Source organism: Panulirus ornatus, chromosome 58, assembly GCF_036320965.1.
Source record: "Panulirus ornatus isolate Po-2019 chromosome 58, ASM3632096v1, whole genome shotgun sequence".
Lineage (NCBI taxonomy): Eukaryota > Metazoa > Arthropoda > Malacostraca > Decapoda > Palinuridae > Panulirus > Panulirus ornatus.
Window position 1 is genome coordinate 23,636,122 of NC_092281.1, and position 22,911 is coordinate 23,659,032.

At 39.2% G+C, this 22,911-nt stretch overlaps 1 protein-coding gene across 1 annotated transcript; it reads right to left on the reverse strand.

The window, feature by feature from the left end:
• Prx6a (Peroxiredoxin 6a) lies at window positions 1-22,294 on the reverse strand. Its single transcript, XM_071695577.1, has 5 exons — window positions 22,232-22,294; window positions 21,519-21,754; window positions 11,959-12,115; window positions 5,537-5,751; window positions 1-617 (listed from the first exon to the last, which is right to left on the reverse strand). Exons 1-5 carry the CDS (start codon window positions 22,277-22,279, stop codon window positions 419-421), a joined length of 855 nt encoding a protein of 284 aa, XP_071551678.1. The 5' UTR covers window positions 22,280-22,294; the 3' UTR covers window positions 1-418.
• Window positions 22,295-22,911: the final 617 nt, after the last annotated feature.

Here is a 22,911-nt window from a genome sequence, read left to right on the forward strand (position 1 = left end):
TTTTAATGAGGAAAGTAAAAGCCTTTTTATTTCAAAGCTGAATGATGTATAAAAAGGAATGCATAGGTGCAGGTAGGCACTTACATATAATTCTTTAAGGCAATCACTGTAATTATCACAAAATGCAAAACTGCAGAGGGTTGAAGTTCAATTTCTCAAAACCTTCAAATATTTGGATGGGAAAAATGTGTACAATTTATGCTCTGGAAGGAGCAATTACTCAAGCCTACAGCCTATGTTCAGCAAGTTAAGAATAGAGATATGTCTTTCCCAAAAAAATTCTACTGCTATTGTATTTGAATTCTGTGTTTACTTCACTATAATTTTTGTGCTGGTAATGTCAGTCAAGATATTACTGCTCTGCAAAGTATGACTTTACAACACAAGTCAAGTTTTACCAGTGGTAAGCTTTATCTCATTATGGCAGAGGTGTAGTGCGGAGATAATGCTTTCCAGAAGGAACTTCGTGAACTTTGTGTTCTGGGAAAACCTTCTTAGCCTCATCAGCAGGGATTGAAGGCACCACCATACAATGGTCTCCTTTCTTCCAATCAGCAGGGGTTGCTACCTTCTTTACAGCAGTTAACTGAAGAGAGTCAATGACACGCAGGATCTCACTGAAAGTAACCAGAGAAGAAAATTAATAAGACAAGGAAAACAATTACATAAATAAAGCACTCCTAAAATAAGGGTAAATACACCCGAGTTCACCTCGACTTAGTTTGTATGTACAATTTCTTACGACTGCAATGCACTACAGTAGGACCAACCCTGATTTTCTTTATGTCCAATCTGGCATTTTGTCCCCAAATATACAATCTCTCCTTGTCACACAAAACCCTTGACAACACGTGACTCACGTAACTCTAGATATTTCCTGTGGTGAGTGTTAAGTGCTAGTCCTGCCTTTTGGCATAATGGTAGAAGTGACAGAGAGCAGTAGGTGGGAACATCAGGTGGTAGCATCAGGTAAAATTAATAGACTGGAACAATAGGTAGATGCATTAGGAAGTAGTTGCCCTATGCTAGTAGTCTGTTAAGGGTAAGGCAGTAAAGGGTAAAAAGCGGCACTGGAATTCACCAGTTACTGAGACTTCTGCCATGGCCATCCCATTGAGGAAGTTCCCAAAGGGAACAGCCATCTGAGATATGGATAAAGACAGTTACTATTAACTGCAGAAAGCTCAACGATAAAGTCAAACAATCCCATCAAGAAGAAAAATGTCAAAGATTATGAAAGTATTTTAAGGGAGCTGTAAAAACCTTTACATTATCATCATAGCCATAATTCTGTAAGGAAACCATTAATTCCAAAATTTCAAACAAAACTTTAAACAGACTCTGTTCTGGAGGATTAAATATTTCTCTACTGCAGGTATAGCCTTTCAAATATAAAAATATCATTTACTTGGTACCCACCCCAAGAATGACATATATATGAGTGGATTCATTCCCTTTACCCACTGTAATTCATAACAGGCTGATATAGGGTAGTCTACAGTGCTCAATGACCATACACAGGCTGGTGATGCTGTGGAAGGGAGGCAGAACATGGCAAGCTCTCACACATCCTCTCACTCACTACTGGTGATTGGGCCACATTCCAGTTAGTATTTTGAAGAGAATGAGAAGGGAAGAAGGACCAGAAACACTGTCAAGTACTAAACCCAAAGGCATCAAAAAAAAATCTCAAATGGAACAATAGTCGTTAATCTAAATTCACGATGATTAACACTACAGAAAATGTCTTAAAACCCTAACAAATACAGTTACAACAGATTCATCAGAATAGCTCTAAAAAGACTAAGCTTACCAAATCACTGGGTATTTTCTATTACTGGAGAAAGTGAAAGTGAAGTTAAGCTTCCAAAATATTATGCTGGATCCCTTTTTGAAGATAACTTGCCTCATATGGGAACAGGCACTTTGGCAGCTGCCTTTTGCTCTAAGGATGTTTGATGAATTCTGAGGCTGTTTTACTAAACTTTGAAAGTAAACCTGTGTAAAAATCACTTTCTAATGGACCTTTATCACTGGAAAAAGGAAATTTGTGTCAAAACATTCCAATGGTATTAACCAAAGCATCACATGACAGCTCCTTTGTCAGTTCAGACACCTAAAATTTTTAGAGCTTAAAACGTGTCAGGGTGACCACTCATGATTCAATACTGGAACCCTTTGTTGATAAGGGAACTGCAGATACTCCAAAACTATTCATTATTTTCAAAAGCTAGAAAGAACTGTAGATCATAGGATCAAACTTGCTTAGGATACAAAAGCCATCATGACCTATGATGGTTTGGAACTATGTCAGGTCTTTTTGAATAAGATCCTATTTGGCAGTTTAATGAAAAGTATGTTCTTTTCAAAGTTGATACAAGTTCTTTTGGAATACGTAGGACATTGAAAAATAGAAACATCACTATGAGCATTTGCTTCAATTAAGACACCCTTTCGTAAGGTTATGAAGGATAAGCAAACCAGACTCTGTGGACAATTAAAGATATCACAAGGTCTTCTTCATCTTGGAAAGTGAATTGTTCTTTGAGAGATGTGGGGATGGAACAACCACAGGACACAAAGCCAAAGTAGGAAACATGTTAAAAAGGATGAAATGAATACAATGACTGAAGATATGGTAAATGTGGACAGCATACATAAATTTAGGGAGTTATAAGACAGTAGTCAATGTTCAATACCGTAAACCTCCCTCTCCAAAGAGTGCATATAGGTAACTGCAGTGTAACAGAACCTACAAACCTTTTATACATACACTAAACTTTCCAGAAAAAGATTGAATGGATCAACCTTAGGATTATTCTAAGAATCAAAATGGTCATATCTCACGCAAACATTTAAATTGGAACCTCTTTAATAAATTTCCATGAACACAAGGTCTTCCACAAAAAACTGGTTTATGCAGGTAGGCTACTTTATGCTCAACCTTCAAATGTCTCAATAACACTCCTTTCAAACCCTAATAATGTGTGTAAGTTTTTCAGGTGTTTCAGAACAATGCACTAAAAAGTGCAAGCAAGTAGTTGCGACTGAGTATGTTTTAAAGTGAGTTTTACCTACACTGAAAAACTGATTACTAACTGTTATTATGTTTATCATTTGCAGTAATTTTTTTATTGCTACAGTCAGTGCGATTAAAAGATTAAAAAAAAAAAAAAAATAAAAGCCATGCAAGTTTTTAAAACTACCAGCTGCACCTGCCAAATGCATTGCTGTGTAGGTCGGCAGGTGCTGGCAACACTGCCGAGGATCCTCTTTTGCTAGAAAAACTCTATCATCTTGATCAACTTTTACAGCTAAAGTCAGCGTTCATAAAATCTCTCTCTAAAAAATATGAAGACATGTCATCATAAAATAATCCAGGATCATCTGCTGATCCTCCAAATCTAGCCAACTGCTCAAGTTTCCTCCAAGAAAATGGTTGAAAATGAGATCTCATTGGCATAGTTGGAGGATGACTGACTGTGGGGAAAGACATTGTGCACTGCCACCTCAGCCACCAACAAGGCTCAGCAAGGTCACTCTTTTTCTGTAGAGATCTGTATAGAGATGTTCAGGGATTAACCTTTAAATGCGATGGGGTATTCATAATCAAAAACACAAACAAGCTACTCCTACATTATGCTGCATTTCCAATCTATCTGGGCAGCAGTAACTTCTCCCCCCCTTAAAAAAAAAAAAAAAAAAAAAGGGGGAGGGGGGGTTCCATTTTTGAAACAGCCATAAGTTGTAAAACCTAAAAGCTAAATTTTGCTCAACAAACATCCTATTATCATAAACCCATTGGGACAACAACATAAGCTATGTTACTAGTACTGTAAATAACCTAATAGCACACAGCTTAAAGGTGAACCGGACCTGTTAAGGAACATTAATCATTCATGAATTAAGTTAATTTCTGTTCCAGAACAATCAGAGATTTCTGCAACATAAAGAAACCTGCTTGCTGAATAACTATCAGTAATTGCTTAGTCAGACCTTCTTTTGAATCAGCTACAAGAAAATCTTTAAAAGGGAAATGAGCCATCACTTCTTCCACAATCTAGTTAACAGAGCTGATCAATAGTAATGCTTAGCCTGAAAGTCATCGCTCTGAACTATCTACACTAGTTTTCAAGAACTTTCTGGGATGAAATAACATAAGCTATAAAGCTTCTCATGTTCACTTTACAAAATCTCTACTTGGTCAAGATCAACATCACATTGTTAGCTACTCGTACAAAAAGAAAATAGGAGTCCTTAAAATCTAAAACTACAGTCCACACTTTACATAAAACTATTATTTTCACTGTGGTAATTTTTATCCCTAATTCTTGTATTTTTATATCTAAATGGAGGAGGTATTACCATAAAAAAAAGTCACAAAAACCATCACGGGTAGTTGAAAGCAATGTTTAGTATAAGTTAACTAGTCCTTAAGATATAAAAAAGTTCTTTTTATCTAAATCATGAGAAACCTAAGGATTATAAAATCAATATCTACTAGGTCTAAAGGCCAGAGATAAAAGGAGAGGCACCACATGCTGACATCAAACAACTATTAGATACTCCAAAGATCGCACACATGATTGTATAAATAAAGAAATGTAGGTGAGAGATTGATAAGTCCTCCCTCCCTTCTGTGCCACAATGCTGCAGGCCTGTACTTTCCAGTGTGCCTTTAATCTCAAGACCAGAGATGAGAATGACGACATCACAAAACTAAATCAAGCAACTGTCAGTAGGTCCAAATAGCAAGCATGAGTACATGAATGAATGGGGGTGAGGGTCCAAACAGCAAGCATATGTACATGAATGAATGTGGGTGAGAGGTCACTGGATCCTATCGCATCTTTGCACTGTGTTAATAAGCCTGTAATGGTTGCTGTTATCTCCTGTGAAACCCATGTGTTTCATGATGGTCAGTGGGGGAGCGAATCCTCATGGATGTACCTCAATCTGAGGGTAAAATAGTATTCTAACCACTAGCTCAAAAGGTTCTGTCCATAAGTGGTAAATAAAACTTCAAATTGCTAATAAATACATGTACCTCAACAGTGTGCTCAAGTGATAAGCAAAGCAGATACAAAGAACTTCCTGAAAACTACCATGACTTTGTGAACATGATGCACATATATTTTGGGCACTGATTAAAGGTAGCATAGTAGGAAGGTTTCTAACTTTCTATGCAATGGGCAAATACAATTATACAAACAAAAGATCTGTTGCCCAGTCATGCTAACATAAAAATTACAAGATATCCATCACTGCAGTTCAAAATCATGCTGATATCCTATATCTATGATACTTCAAACCTATGCAAAACATGAAGGTCATCTGTAATTCTACATATGAATGGTAACCATGGAAGAATGAATGGATAATAACAAATCACAGAATGAAGGTCAATTTGGTAACCAATATGAGAGGTTATTAGAAATAACCATGCTAACAAATATCTGAAACTCTAAAAATAATAACAAGTGACTAGGAACAATATTTCTGGACAAGAATCTTCAGCTAAAAAGAAAACACTTACTCAAAATTGCGCCCAGTAGTGGCTGGATACAGAATAGATAACTTTAGCTTCTTGTCTGGACCAATGACAAAAACAGCACGACATGTAAGTGGCATGCCGGCTGCATTCTTTTCATCAGGGTCAATCATGCCAAGGGTGACAGCTAGATCTCGGTTCTGGTCAGCTATGATTGGGTAGGGGAAATCTCCACTCAGACTGTTGTAAGCTTGGATGTCCTAAAAAGACACATACACACTTTAAACTTTTTGCAAAAATTTCATCCTCTTTGGTAATTACGTTAATGAATTATCAATAAACTGGATATGTCGTCAAATTCAGAGGTTTCATCATTTCGAATACACTGGGTGACAGAAGTCTATTAACCCTTGCAGCACTGTGCAATCTTTCCTAAAAGTTCATTTAAGAATAAAAAAATCTACCATATTTGGCAGAATCTTGCCTGCAACGATGAAGCAGTTACACTTTCTTTGATGATTTAGAAGTGACTGTGATGTGGAAATTTTTTTCCTGATGTTTTATTCCCAGTAATGTCTCCGGATAAGATATGGAGTTATACATGATGGGAATTCAAATGATCATAGCTCAGTGCTGTACTATATCCAGACAAAACAGTGGCACAGCTCTATGTTTTTTTTTTTTTTTTTTTTGCCGCTGTCTCCCGCGTTTGCGAGGTAGCGCAAGGAAACAGACGAAAGAAATGGCCCAACCCACCCCCATACACATGTATATACATACGTCCACACACGCAAATAAACATACCTACACAGCTTTGCATGGTTTACCCCAGACGCTTCACATGCCCTGATTCAATCCACTGACAGCACGTCAACCCCGGTATACCACATCGATCCAATTCACTCTATTCCTTGCCCTCCTTTCACCCTCCTGCATGTTCAGGCCCCGATCACACAAAATCTTTTTCACTCCATCTTTCCACCTCCAATTTGGTCTCCCACTTCTCCTCGTTCCCTCCACCTCCGACACATATATCCTCTTGGTCAATCTTTCCTCACTCATTCTTTCCATGTGCCCAAACCATTTCAAAACACCCTCTTCTGCTCTCTCAACCACGCTCTTTTTATTTCCACACATCTCTCTTACCCTTACGTTACTTACTCAATCAAACCACCTCACACCACACATTGTCCTCAAACATCTCATTTCCAGCCCATCCATCCTCCTGCGCACAACTCTATCCATAGCCCATGTTTCGCAACCATACAACATTGTTGGAACCACTATTCCTTCAAACATACCCATTTTTGCTTTCCGAGATAATGTTCTCGACTTCCACACATTCTTCAAGGCTCCCAGGATTTTCGCCCCCTCCCCCACCCTATGATCCACTCTATGTTGTGTCCTGCAATAAAAATGGGCATTTCACTTAACCCACATAAATTTATTTCCTACTTTCCCATGGCAAAATAATGGCCTTTTCATGTTTATGACTGTTTTCTTTGTCAAACTTGAAAATATTACTTTTTTTTTTTTTTCTGTCTAGATATACAGTTTCGTCCATGCAGCCTCCTGTTTTCCTTGTACTGCAAGGATCTTCGTCAGCACAACAAATACTGACCGAGTAAAAACTCTCCCATAGTACTTACAGATTAAGGGTTTTGTGCCACAATTGCTGAAGGAAAAATTAGTAAATGGTTTGAGGTTAACTGTAACATTTCAGAAAGAAATCTACAAACACCAGAGAAACTCTAGCTTCATACTTTTTTCAAACTCTTAATTTCCCTCCAAGTTAACCATGACTGGGTTATCTATGTCCATGACAAGTCAGTTACTATACATACAGTCCTGGCAAAAATAAATGGTGTGCCCTGCTTACACTGACACAACATACAAAAATAACAAACAAAACAGGTACTCATCTCCTCTCAGTACTTCATATGACATCCCCTGGTCTTAATACCATCCTGAAGGTGCTTGGAAACAGATGTTGCAAGATGCTGAAGGTATATAGGGTCAAAGTTGTCCCAAATATCCTGGATGGTGGCCTGGACCTTAGGAATGCTGGATGTATCCCATCCACACAACTGTGACTTTATAATTGACCACAAGGTGAGTTACCCGGCTAGTCATGAACGTATGTCACACCACAAAATGCAAACCACTCACATATCAATTTAACAGTGTGGCATGGTGCACCATCTTGCATAAAAATATTACAACCAGTCTTCTCAAAACAGATAATTCATCACACAACAGTTCCAGGTATTGATTCTCATTCATAGCCACATTTCAAGATAAAAACACAAGACTTCCAGTACCATTAAAGCCAAAAGCCCCCCAACCCATTAGTGAGTCTGGAAATTTTACGGTTGCTTGAACGTACTTTGGCCTCAGGTACATTTTGTCTCTGACTGCCAGTTACATCAAATGTAGCCTTATCAGACCATAACACTTCCACTTTTCCTCATCCCACTATATATTTCTTGACAAATGCGAGTCCATTCTTGCACTGGTGGTCTGTCAAAAGCAGTTTCTTGCGAGGCATACATCTTTTAAATTTCAAGTTATCATGAAGCCAGCTACAAATAGTCCATACAGACACATGACCAAGTAGCCTAGAGTTGTCTTCCTTTAACTGTCAAATTGAAATACATGGATTCTTGTCTACTTGATGTTGGATAATATTCAGAGTGTGTGGGGAAGTGATACAGGGTCATCAAGGTAGTATCTTATGAGAAGGAATGTCAATGCCACCAACATCAATGAAGCGTTTCATCCATCTTTGCACAATGTAGAGCCACCCTTGTAGTTTCAGCTATTTATTTATTACATTTCTGCGGGGGGCCTCCTTGTATTAACTTTCTAAAATGGGAAACAGAAGAAGGAGTCACGCGGGGAGTGCTCATCCTCCTCGAAGGCTCAGAGTGGGGTGCCTAAATGTGTGTGGATGTAACCAAGATGTGAAAAAAGGAGAGATAGGTAGTATGTTTGAGGAAAGGAACCTGGATGTTTTGGCGCTGAGTGAAACGAAGCTCAAAGGTAAAGGGGAAGAGTGGTTTGGGAATGTCTGGGGAGTAAAGTCAGGGGTTAGTGAGAGGACAAGAGCAAGGGAAGGAGTAGCAATACTCCTGAAACAGGAGTTGTGGGAGTATGTGATAGAGTGTAAGAAAGTAAATTCTCGATTAATATGGGTAAAACTGAAAGTTGAGGGAGAGAGGTGGGTGATTATTGGTGAATATGCACCTGGGCATGAGAAGAAAGATCAAGAGAGGCAAGTGTTTTGGGAGCAGCTGAATGAGTGTGTTAGTGGTTTTGATGCACGAGACCAGGTTATAGTGTTGGGTGATTTGAATGCAAAGGTGAGTAATGTGGCAGTTGAGGGAATAATTGGTATACATGGGGTGTTCAGTGTTGTAAATGGAAATGGTGAAGAGCTTGTAGATTTATGTGCTGAAAAAGGACTGATGATTGGGAATACCTGGTTTAAAAAGCGAGATATACATAAGTATACTTATGTAAGTAGGAGAGATGGCCAGAGAGCGTTATTGGATTACGTGTTAATTGACAGGCGTGCGAAAGAGAGACTTTTGGATGTTAATGTGCTGAGAGGTGCAACTGGAGGGATGTCTGATCATTATCTTGTGGAGGCTAAGGTGAAGATTTGTATGGGTTTTCAGAAAAGAAGAGTGAATGTTGGGGTGAAGAGGGTGGTGAGAGTAAGTGAGCTTGAGAAGGAGACCTGTGTGAGGAAGTACCAGGAGAGACTGAGTACAGAATGGAAAAAGGTGAGAACAATGGAAGCAAGGGGAGTGGGGGAGGAATGGGATGTATTTAGGGAATCAGTGATGGATTGCGCAAAAGATGCTTGTGGCATGAGAAGAGTGGGAGGTGGGTTGATTAGAAAGGGTAGCGAGTGGTGGGATGAAGAAGTAAGAGTATTAGTGAAAGAGAAGAGAGAGGCATTTGGACGATTTTTGCAGGGAAAAAATGCAATTGAGTGGGAGATGTATAAAAGAAAGAGACAGGAGGTCAAGAGAAAGGTGCAAGAGGTGAAAAAAAGGGCAAATGAGAGTTGGGGTGAGAGAGTATCATTAAATATTAGGGAGAATAAAAAGATGTTCTGGAAGGAGGTAAATAAAGTGCGTAAGACAAGGGAGCAAATGGGAACTTCAGTGAAGGGCGCAAATGGGGAGGTGATAACAAGTAGTGGTGATGTGAGAAGGAGATGGAGTGAGTATTTTGAAGGTTTGTTGAATGTGTTTGATGATAGAGTGGCAGATATAGGGTGTTTTGGTCGAGGTGGTGTGCAAAGTGAGAGGGTTAGGGAAAATGATTTGGTAAACAGAGAAGAGGTAGTGAAAGCTTTGCGGAAGACGAAAGCCGGCAAGGCAGCAGGTTTGGATGGTATTGCAGTGGAATTTATAAAAAAAGGGGGTGACTGTATTGTTGACTGGTTGGTAAGGTTATTTAATGTATGTATGACTCATGGTGAGGTGCCTGAGGATTGGCGGAATGCGTGCATAGTGCCATTGTACAAAGGCAAAGGGGATAAGAGTGAGTGCTCAAATTACAGAGGTATAAGTTTGTTGAGTATTCCTGGTAAATTATATGGGAGGGTATTGATTGAGAGGGTGAAGGCATGTACAGAGCATCAGATTGGGGAAGAGCAGTGTGGTTTCAGAAGTGGTAGAGGATGTGTGGATCAGGTGTTTGCTTTGAAGAATGTATGTGAGAAATACTTAGAAAAGCAAATGGATTTGTATGTAGCATTTATGGATCTGGAGAAGGCATATGATAGAGTTGATAGAGATGCTCTGTGGAAGGTATTAAGAATATATGGTGTGGGAGGCAAGTTGTTAGAAGCAGTGAAAAGTTTTTATCGAGGATGTAAGGCATGTGTACGTGTAGGAAGAGAGGAAAGTGATTGGTTCTCAGTGAATGTAGGTTTGCGGCAGGGGTGTGTGATGTCTCCATGGTTGTTTAATTTGTTTATGGATGGGGTTGTTAGGGAGGTAAATGCAAGAGTTTTGGAAAGAGGGGCAAGTATGAAGTCTGTTGGGGATGAGAGAGCTTGGGAAGTGAGTCAGTTGTTGTTCGCTGATGATACAGCGCTGGTGGCTGATTCATGTGAGAAACTGCAGAAGCTGGTGACTGAGTTTGGTAAAGTGTGTGGAAGAAGAAAGTTAAGAGTAAATGTGAATAAGAGCAAGGTTATTAGGTACAGTAGGGTTGAGGGTCAAGTCAATTGGGAGGTGAGTTTGAATGGAGAAAAACTGGAGGAAGTGAAGTGTTTTAGATATCTGGGAGTGGATCTGGCAGCGGATGGAACCATGGAAGTGGAAGTGGATCATAGGGTGGGGGAGGGGGCGAAAATTCTGGGGGCCTTGAAGAATGTGTGGAAGTTGAGAACATTATCTTGGAAAGCAAAAATGGGTATGTTTGAAGGAATAGTGGTTCCAACAATGTTGTATGGTTGCGAGGTGTGGGCTATGGATAGAGTTGTGCGCAGGAGGATGGATGTGCTGGAAATGAGATGTTTGAGGACAATGTGTGGTGTGAGGTGGTTTGATCGAGTGAGTAACGTAAGGGTAAGAGAGATGTGTGGAAATAAAAAGAGCGTGGTTGAGAGAGCAGAAGAGGGTGTTTTGAAGTGGTTTGGGCACATGGAGAGGATGAGTGAGGAAAGATTGACCAAGAGGATATATGTGTCGGAGGTGGAGGGAGCAAGGAGAAGAGGGAGACCAAATTGGAGGTGGAAAGATGGAGTGAAAAAGATTTTGTGTGATTGGGGCCTGAACATGCAGGAGGGTGAAAGGAGGGCAAGGAATAGAGTGAATTGGAGCGAAGTGGTATACCGGGGTTGACGTGCTGTCAGTGGATTGAATCAAGGCATGTGAAGCGTCTGGGGTAAACCATGGAAAGCTGTGTAGGTATGTATATTTGCGTGTGTGGACGTATGTATATACATGTGTATGGGGGGGGGGGGGGCCATTTCTTTCGTCTGTTTCCTTGTGCTACCTCGCAAACGCGGGAGACAAAAAAAAAAAAAAAAAAAAAAAAAAAAACACCCTGCCATATATACAAAGCTACAATAGCAGCAATATTCTTTAGACAAGTCCTTAGGGCCAGGCATTGCAGTACAAACATACCACAAAGCAAACAAGAGTAGGGGAAAAAAAAAAAAAAAAAAAAAAAAAAAAAAAAAAAAATCCACTCACCACAATTGCTCCAGGCAGACTGACTGCCATCTCTTGCTACCATGGGGGTTCCCCCTCCCTACCAACGTCCATGAGATGCCAGAGTATTTTTCCCCATTTCAGAATTATGTTTTGGAGGTATGATACAAACAGGCGAAAAGTACTGGCGCAGGCCCGATCATGCCAATATTTTCTGCCTGGACTGTATATACATAAAAAAAGTGTCTATAATGATAAACAAGATATGTAAAAAGTGAAAGATCTTACCTTAATCCAACCAAGGTGGTCTTCAACAGAGTCACAGGAAATTGCCAATAACTTTACATCCCTCTTTGTAAATTCTGGGGCCAATTTTGCTACACGACCCAACTCGGTAGTACACACTGGAGTGTAGTCAGCAGGATGCGAGAACAGGATGCCCCATCTGTTGATGCACAATTAATATCTCAAAATTACACTAAACTAAAAGAAATTTAAAATTCTACAGCCATGTTTATTTTCTAGTTTTCTGTTGTCCTTAATTTGCATCTGGAAACTTTAGTCACCCTAAAAGCCACCCCAACACGTAAATCAAATTTAAATCTAAAGCACATAATACTCCAAAGCATCCTATATACTTCAAAGATACAAATATGGCCAAGATTTCATTAAAAGGAATACCAGTGGCTGACCTTATGTCTCTGGACTTTGTTTTTAGCACTAACTGTTTCTCTCCTCTGATTCAACAATAAACTGTTTCATTTCCTTATTTCTAGGCTGATTGCCTTTAACTTAACTAATGGTGCCAAATCATGTCCATCATAGGAAACATTTTGTGTATGAGGACAATCTAAGTTCCTACACTAAATTACATATGAGAATTCATTTGGGTTTCAAGTTACCATTCATCACCAGGTACTTATATCAGGTAAATGGAAAGCCTCTCAGATCCTCATCAAGTGCAGAGGAATGTGGAGAGTCAGCTGACCTAAAACACTTGCAAGAATGTTAAGTTCATTTCCCAACTGTCAGAGAGCTATGAGAAATCTTCCAACAGTATTAGTACAATGTAAGTCTAACGAGTTGTTCGAAAAGCTCTAAACTCATGTGACAGCCAGACTCAAAGGAAAACCATAGCAGTGGTAAACATAACTTGGAAAGTCTGAGGCACAGAAAAATTTCCCTACTCAACTCTTATCTAAGATTCAGACACCATTATATATTTCATATACATAATGTCTTCTCCATTAGTACAACATTTACAATCACTTTCTATGGCAAATGATATATATATATATATATATATATATATATATATATATATATATATATATATATATATATATATATATATATATTCCTATGAGTCCACGGGGAAAATGAAACACGAAAAGTTCCCAAGTGCACTTTCGAGTAATAATCACATCATCAGGGGAGACACAAAAGAGAAATATAACAGTCAGTTGATATGCATCGAAGAGACGAAGCTAGGATGCCATTTGGTAAACGTGATTGTCCAAAACATACAACGAGCATTCATAAACTTATCATGGTTTAAAAAGCGAGATATACATAAGTATACTTATGTAAGTAGGAGAGATGGCCAGAGAGCGTTATTGGATTACGTGTTAATTGACAGGCGTGCGAAAGAGAGACTTTTGGATGTTAATGTGCTGAGAGGTGCAACTGGAGGGATGTCTGATCATTATCTTGTGGAGGCTAAGGTGAAGATTAGTATGGGTTTTCAGAAAAGAGGAGTGAATGTTGGGGTGAAGAAGGTGGTGAGAGTAAGTGAGCTTGGGAAGGAGACCTGTGTGGGGAAGTACCAGGAGAGACTGTGTACAGAATGGAAAAAGGTGAGAACAATGGAAGTAAGGGGAGTGGGGGAGGAATGGGATGTATTTAGGGAATCAGTGATGGATTGCGCAAAAGATGCTTGTGGCATGAGAAGAGTGGGAGGTGGGCTGTTTAGAAAGGGTAGTGAGTGGTGGGATGAAGAAGTAAGAGTATTAGTGAAAGAGAAGAGAGAGGCATTTGGACGATTTTTGCAGGGAAAAAATGCAATTGAGTGGGAGAAGTATAAAAGAAAGAGACAGGAGGTCAAGAGAAAGGTGCAAGAGGTGAAAAAAAGGGCAAATGAGAGTTGGGGTGAGAGACTATCAGTAAATTTTAGGGAGAATAAAAAGATGTTCTGGAAGGAGGTAAATAGGGTGCGTAAGACAAGGGAGCAAATGGTAACTTCAGTGAAGGGCGTAAATGGGGAGGTGATAACAAGTAGTGGTGATGTGAGAAGGAGATGGAGTGAGTATTTTGAAGGTTTGTTGAATGTGTCTGATGACAGAGTGGCAGATATAGGGTGTTTTGGTCGAGGTGGTGTGCAAAGTGAGAGGGTTAGGGAAAATGATTTGGTAAACAGAGAAGAGGTAGTAAAAGCTTTGCGGAAAATGAAAGCCGGCAAGGCAGCAGGTTTGGATGGTATTGCAGTGGAATTTATTAAAAAAGGGGGTGACTGTATTGTTGACTGGTTGGTAAGGTTATTTAATGTATGTATGACTCATGGTGAGGTGCCTGAGGATTGGCGGAATGCGTGCATAGTGCCATTGTACAAAGGCAAAGGGGATAAGAGTGAGTGCTCAAATTACAGAGGTATAAGTTTGTTGAGTATTCCTGGTAAATTATATGGGAGGGTATTGATTGAGAGGGTGAAGGCATGTACAGAGCATCAGATTGGGGAAGAGCAGTGCGGTTTCAGAAGTGGTAGAGGATGTGTGGATCAGGTGTTTGCTTTGAAGAATGTATGTGAGAAATACTTAGAAAAGCAAATGGATTTGTATGTAGCATTTATGGATCTGGAGAAGGCATATGATAGAGTTGATAGAGATGCTCTGTGGAAGGTATTAAGAATATATGGTGTGGGAGGCAAGTTGTTAGAAGCAGTGAAAAGTTTTTATCGAGGATGTAAGGCATGTGTACGTGTAGGAAGAGAGGAAAGTGATTGGTTCTCAGTGAATGTAGGTTTGCGGCAGGGGTGTGTGATGTCTCCATGGTTGTTTAATTTGTTTATGGATGGGGTTGTTAGGGAGGTAAATGCAAGAGTCCTGGAAAGAGGGGCAAGTATGAAGTCTGTTGGGGATGAGAGAGCTTGGGAAGTGAGTCAGTTGTTGTTCGCTGATGATACAGCGCTGGTGGCTGATTCATGTGAGAAACTGCAGAAGCTGGTGACTGAGTTTGGTAAAGTGTGTGGAAGAAGAAAGTTAAGAGTAAATGTGAATAAGAGCAAGGTTATTAGGTACAGTAGGGTTGAGGGTCAAGTCAATTGGGAGGTGAGTTTGAATGGAGAAAACTGGAGGAAGTGAAGTGTTTTAGATATCTGGGAGTGGATCTGTCAGCGGATGGAACCATGGAAGCGGAAGTGGATCATAGGGTGGGGGAGGGGGCGAAAATTTTGGGAGCCTTGAAAAATGTGTGGAAGTCGAGAACATTATCTCGGAAAGCAAAAATGGGTATGTTTGAAGGAATAGTGGTTCCAACAATGTTGTATGGTTGCGAGGCGTGGGCTATGGATAGAGTTGTGCGCAGGAGGATGGATGTGCTGGAAATGAGATGTTTGAGGACAATGTGTGGTGTGAGGTGGTTTGATCGAGTAAGTAACGTAAGGGTAAGAGAGATGTGTGGAAATAAAAAGAGCGTGGTTGAGAGAGCAGAAGAGGGTGTTTTGAAATGGTTTGGGCACATGGAGAGAATGAGTGAGGAAAGATTGACCAAGAGGATATATGTGTCGGAGGTGGAGGGAACGAGGAGAAGAGGGAGACCAAATTGGAGGTGGAAAGATGGAGTGAAAAAGATTTTGTGTGATCGCGGCCTGAACATGCAGGAGGGTGAAAGGAGGGCAAGGAATAGAGTGAATTGGAGCGATGTGGTATACAGGGGTTGACGTGCTGTCAGTGGAGTGAATCAAGGCATGTGAAGCGTCTGGGGTAAACCATGGAAAGCTGTGTAGGTATGTATATTTGCGTGTGTGGACGTGTGTATGTACATGTGTATGGGGGGGGGGGCATTTCTTTCGTCTGTTTCCTTGCGCTACCTCGCAAACGCGGGAGACAGCGACAAAGTATATAAAAAAAAAAAAATCTTATCAACAACAAAGTTATCTAATTTGTACAGACCATCACTAATAGTAAGATTATAATTCTTTGTGTATTTAATAATAGAAGATTCAATGATATTTCTCTTGGTAATAGAGTTAGAGTTAACAACTGAGATGGCGTTACTCCAGTCAATACAATGATCATAGTTTTTAACATGATTAAACAAGGCATTTGATTCTTGTCCCGTTCTTATACCATATTTATGTTGCTGAAGTCTAACAGAAAGATCCTTACCAGTCTGACCAACATAAAATTTATCACAGTTTCCACAAGGAACTTTATAGATGTAACCAAGAGAATTTTCTGGTGAATTCCTGATTAAGATATTCTTTATAGTATAATTGTTGCTAAAGGCAACATTTACATTAAAGGATTTAAGCAACATGGGAAGCAAAGTGAAATTATTATTAAAAGGGAGAACTAAAAGATTCTTGGTGTCAATGGGAGGTTTGGGCTCAACTTTATAAAATGATTTCTTTGCTAACTTAAGGGATTTATCAATGAAAGATCTAGGGTACTTTAACTTAGATCCAATAGAATATATCTTCTCAAACTCATTATCAATGAACTCTGGACTGCAAATACGTAAAAAGATGTTCTGGAAGGAGGTAAATAAAGTGCGTAAGACAAGGGAGCAAATGGGAACTTCAGTGAAGGGCACAAATGGGGAGGTGATAACAAGTAGTGGTGATGTGAGAAGGAGATGGAGTGAGTATTTTGAAGGTTTGTTGAATGTGTTTGATGATAGAGTGGCAGATATAGGGTGATTTGGTCGAGGTGGTGTGCAAAGTGACAGGGTTTGGGAAAATGATTTGGTAAACAGAGAAGAGGTAGTAAAAGCTTTGCGGAAGATGAAAGCCAGCAAGGCAGCAGGTTTGGATGGTATTGCAGTGGAATTTATTAAAAAAGGGGGTGACTGTATTATTGACTGGTTGGTAAGGTTATTTAATGTATGTATGACTCATGGTGAGGTGCCTGAGGATTGGCGGAATGCGTGCATAGTGCTATTGTACAAAGGCAAAGGGGATAAGAGTCTGAAGTCTGTTGGGGATGAGAGTGCTTGGGAAGTGAGTCAGTTGTTGTTCGCTGATGATACAGCGCTGGTGGCTGATTCATGTGAGAAACTGCAGAAGCTGGTGACTGAGTTTGGTAAAGTGTGTGAAAGAAGAAAGTTAAGAGTAAATGTGAATAAGAGCAAGGTTATTAGGTACAGTAGGGTTGAGGGTCAAGTCAATTGGGAGGTATGCTTGAATGGAGAAAAACTGGAGGAAGTAAAGTGTTTTACATATCTGGGAGTGGATCTGGCAGCGGATGGAACCATGGAAGCGGAAGTGGATCATAGGGTGGGGGAGGGGGCGAAAATTCTGGGAGCCTTGAAGAATGTGTGGAAGTCGAGAACATTATCTCGGAAAGCAAAAATGGGTATGTTTGAAGGAATAGTGGTTCCAACAATGTTGTATGGTTGCGAGTGAATCAGGGCATGTGAAGCATCTGGGGTAGACCATGGAAAGCTGTGTAGGTATGTATATTTGCGTGTGTGGACGTATGTATATACATGTGTATGGGGGTGGGTTGGGCCATTTCTTTCGTCTGTTTCCTTGCGCTAACTCGCAATCGCGGGAGACAGCGGCAAAAAAAAAAAAAAAATATATATATATATATATATATATATATATATATTTTTGGTGTGTGTAAAATACAGTCCAAGGGTTAATCTAAAATTTGTCAGCCTTATACTTGTGACTGTACCCTCAAATATTTCCTTTTCAGCATTCAAGTCCTTGCTGTGTTCAACAAGTCAAAGTACAAGAATAATAATAAACAAATTTCTTGCATCAAAGATGACAGAACTACCAGTAAAATGTTCACTCTTCAAAATATTAGATCTTGATACCTTCCTAAGATATGCCCAAATTTCTTGTTGCAATGCTATTCCCAGTTTCTGTGATGCAGCAGAATTCCCCCAAATTAAATATTTTGCTTATGATGTCATCATCAACAATCAAATAACTAACAGAGTACAATAAAAATGGAATATTTCTTGATAAATATTATGCAACAACATATGTGGGTATAGCTCTGATGTGAGGTGTAAACATAAAGTCAAACAATACTGAAAGCACAAAATCTTTCAAGTCAAAAAGCATATTTTACCAAAGCACAAATACTATGGAAAAGGATAACAGGCATGTAAATACCTCTGAGCATGATATCACAGTAATATCAACATTATATAACGCAAAAAATGCAAACAGGAGAAACCTTATACGTATTTCATGACAAAACTGCTCTATGCCTGTCTCACCCGGTTACTTAAAAATTTTGTTAGTTATACACTTATAACTTTAGTAATCAATGCAGTTTTGTAACTACACAAGTGGTGACCTCAAACCACAAACTACTAAAGTTATGTAACTTGGACATAAAAAAATAGCACTTTCACATATGCCATTGGTGTCAAAATGGCACCAAAGTTCTGAAACTGAAGACTTACAGAATATATACTTATTCTAAATCAAGTGACAACAAAGCTTACAGTATGTGTAAGCACAATGTTATCTTGGTGAAAACTATACATATCTGAAAAGTAAAGAAAAGGTCTTTGGCAACAGTGTAAAATCACAAGAAGATATGTCTACAAACACTCTCTTTAGCAACATGTCTACAAACATTCTTGATGTTTCAAATGCTAAAATACTGCATGTTTCTGTGGTTTGTGTCCTTGTCCTGGCCTTACAATGGCATCACGTAAGTGTCCAACTCTAAGAATTTGATGTTCTAAGTACTATATCATCAAAATCTACCTAAGTCCACATTTTCTTGTTAAAACCATATACTAAGAAGAATTTCAAACAAAATTTTCTTTTGAAGAATTTCAAATAAAATTTTCTTTTATGTTTTATGCAGTGCACAACTTGTCTACAACAGGTTCACTTTTTGCAAAATCGAAATCAAATGGTTTCTTCATCAATCTCTTCAGAACTACAGGTATCAGTCCAGTTATGTACCAGGATGCTATTACATTAATCTACATAACTAACTTCCTGCCACAAGCTGAATTCTGAAAATATTGTGGGCACTGTTGGCTTGGCAAATGATAGAAAGCCAAACAAAGAATAATTCATGACAGTTGCCTTGAGGTCACAGTGAATGACAGTTGCACACCTCCTTTTGGGACTTACTGCATCTGTGGTGCCCACAGTAGTACCTCTGCCACCTGCAGTGCCCATCCTCACCATCCATACTCAGAACTGGCCAATCCAGTAAATACCATTTTTCTTGGACTAGAAGCGCTTAACTCTTACCTCATATTAAGGAAAAGACAACAAGACCACATTCGTTCACACGTTCCATGGTTTACCTCTCACGCTTCACATGCCCTTGTTCAGTCCACTGAAAGCATGTCAACCCCAGTATACCACATCCTTCCAATTCACTCTCTCTACAATTGTCAAGTTTTAATAGTTTGTGTGCACCTAATCTTTGTAATTCATTACTGACGATTAACATATTCATTTCACTGATTTTGGACTTTGGTACTGGCATCTATAAAGCTTACACAATACTATGTAAAGAAGAGGTATGGATGTACTGAAAATGAGATGTTTTGAGGATAATGTGTGTTGTGAGAAGGGTTGACTGATTAAGAATGGATAGGGTAAGAGAGAATGGTGGTAGTAAGAGTATGTATGAGAGAGCAGAGGGTGTGTTAATACAGTCTGGACATATGGAGAGGATGACTAAAAGGGTATAAACATCAGAAATGGAGGTAAAATGTAAAAAGGATAAGACCTAAGAGGAAGGGGGAAGAATGGAATGAAAGATTCTTTGAAGGTTCGAGGCCTGAACATGTAGTGGGCAGGAGGCAAGAAAGGGATACAGTATACTGAAACAATGTGGTGTACTGGGTTTAACATACTGCTAATGGCTCAACCAGAGAATATGAAGTAGTCAGAAGTTTGAGTGGCCTGGTTATGGAATAGAAGGTTCTGGTTTTGGTTTATCATACAATACAATTAAAGATGGATGTGAGCAAATGAGGCCACTTCGTTTACTCCGGCTCAATCAGAGAATACGAAGTAGTCAGAAGGGTTTGAGTGGCCTGGTTATGGATAGGTTCTGGTTCATTATACAAGATGGCTAACGAGTGGATGTAAGCAAATGAGGCCATTTTGTTTATTCCTGGCACTAACTTGATAACCTGAAAAATGGCAAACAATTATGAAAAAAAAGAAAAAAGATATCATAATTCAATATTCACTCTATAATGCTCAAAGTGTATGAGAGGTACAATTCTCCATGTAGAGCATACTCTTGTATAACAGTATCTTTATTTTACATCCTACTATTCATGTGTGGGTGAGGTGAATGATCAGCTATGGTTATGGGAAGTGGCCTCTGTCCTGTGGAAACTTGATACAATAGCAGGAAACACCATACCACATAGCACTACCCTACATTGTACCACAATAATGATGCAGTACACTGAAAAGGCTAAACTTGTATGCTACTGAGGACTGCAGTCTGTTCGCTGACATTTGAGACATTTTGCAATATTAATTCATAAATGCTACAGGTGCATGTCACTGCAATAGTTAGAGATAAATCTCTACAGATGAGATAAAACTCTACAGCTAATTTACATAACCCTACTACTAATACTCTATCTAAAATACAGTTAATGATTCAACTTAAAATCTGCAAGTGTCAGATTACAGCTAATTTACATAACCCTACTACTAATACTCTACCTAAAATACAGTTAATGATTCAACTTAAAATCTACAGGTGTCAGATATGGTATTCCCAAACACTACATCTGCATCATGAAACAATCTATATCAAAATCTAATAGCAATGCTGGTCTAATATACATTTTTACTAAGTTTTCATGGTTCTCGATTTCCATGTTTCACTAACTTCAGATACTTCTTAATCTTAATATCTAAATACTATAAACTATCAAAGACTATAATATTGGTATACTGTAATCTCACTGGAAAAATAACCTCATTATCCTGGTTACTGATAAACTCGACTTATAAAAAAATTAGAATGCAAATATTGCTATTCTGTCTTCACCGTAAATCCCTAGCAATGCTAGTAAATTTTAGAATTAACAGAGCCTTGCCAATGTTTATGGCTAAATTTAACTTCATTGTAGCTAAGGATCTGCTGAACCATTATCAGCATTCTGAAATATTTCTGCTTTTTGACTTTGAGGGATCAAACAAATTTTATGGCACCAAAACTATAACTTATTCCTATACAAAAACAATTACAAATAACTTTTTAACCAAAGACTATCCAGAAAACTGAAGATACCACTAATACAATACGAAAACGTTAAGAGTGCAATGCAACATTAGAGCACAAATACATTCAGACAAGGGTGAAGAGGAAGGGAGCATGACACATAATATAACAAGGCGTGGCTTAACTAACCCCCAGCAACAGGTGGATGTTGCATACACCCCTCTCCCCACTCATACGTATGCACGCATCTCACCACACAATGACATACGAATTAATGCATCTCTTCATCACCTCCGCTTCTACATAATTCCCTTCACATCAATAAAACCTTGGACACAGTCACTTGATAACATATTCACTACATGACAAAACACCGTTCGATCTTACGAGATGATTATTAAAAGTCCCAGTAGTTTTCTCCTACTTACACCAACAAACACTTACGAATCGCCCAAGAAGGTGTGGAGCTTGATGCTTCCCACGGTGGAGTCCGCAGAAAAGTTGGGGAACACGTCGCCTAAGTTGACCATTTTGCCTGAAGCCAATAAATGCAGAATTGCCAAAGATCTGGAGCAACGGAGGTGTATACAGTTAACAACCCAACGGCGGGAAAGCGACTGGGACGAGCTGTGGCCTCGAGCCCTAGAGTTCCGGGCCCACCGGCTTCCCAGCCGGTCGATCTACCGCAGAGATGACATTTCGTGTTTATTTCAGTCATATTTTTTTCCTTCAACACGAAATGTACATCAACAGGTGACTGGTACCTGTCCCGTACAATCAAATGAGAGTAAACTTCTTTAATATTAGAAAATATAAAGCTTTCCAGATAAAATGAATGTACAAATTTTCACTACTTCCACAAGCTGCCAGATACATAACTCTAAACTTAACTCATACGTGTTATAACGCATTCCTAAATAAGCAAGGGAAAGCCACTTTTATTATAACTTTGCACGAAACTGCATTCGTTTAAGCCATTTCATAACTTAAGATGTTTACATGGTGGCTGTGGTTATGATACGTCATTTTTGATTATGCAACCATTACACTTGGAATTTTACGAATCATGATTGTAATCCTTTAACACTATTCATTTCACATTTATCAATCCTATTAGTCATCCACAGCATACATCTATTTATGAATAAACTACTTACCAGGGAGCTGACTTTCGTTATGGTAGCTACCGTTTGCTGAAGCACCATACATGCAATGAGAACGTGTATGACCTTCAAATTACCTAAACCACCTGAAGATGTACACGATTCTTTGGTTAGTGGTTATACATAGACGCTGACAACCATTATAAATACTGCAGTCGATGAGCCTAACGTCTACATATCCTACGAACCAACCAACCTTGGTAACGTCCATACCCACCCAAAAGAGTCAATTTGTTCAAAGTACAAAGGCCACTCTGAGGCAGTATCGACTGACACCTTGAGAACATAGCCGACCACTGTCGAGAATGGACTGCCATTGACAATAACAGCCCGTGCCAAGCTTACTCTTGGCCAATCTTCATACACTTGTCGAAGAAGCGTCATATATTTAGTAAGAACATGTATGTCTCAGAATTATCTAACAACCGACTGAGTGTTAAAAGATCTTTCAATTGGTGGTACATACATTCCTATCTACCAAGTGTGGGGGCGTTGGGACGCATGAAAATCTGGTACTGTTAAGCTATCTACTCACTCATCATCATGTATTGGTTATTGGAGGCAAGAAATCAGGTGACATTAGAATTTGTACTGATCCACAAGTACTGAATAAATATCTGAAAAGAGATGGTGCATCCACTACCAGTGACAGAATACCATTTGGCTTAGTTGTA

Coding starts and splice junctions, on each gene's coding strand:
- Prx6a (XM_071695577.1), bottom strand. CDS start 22,279: ATGGTGCTTCAGCAAACGGTAGCTACCATAACGAAAGTCAGCTCCCTG. Junction 21,755..22,231: donor TAACGAAAGTCAGCTCCCTG/GTAAGTAGTTTA, acceptor TCTCTGCGGTAG/ATCGACCGGCTGGGAAGCCG. Junction 12,116..21,518: donor CACACCTTCTTGGGCGATTC/GTAAGTGTTTGT, acceptor GTGCATCAACAG/ATGGGGCATCCTGTTCTCGC.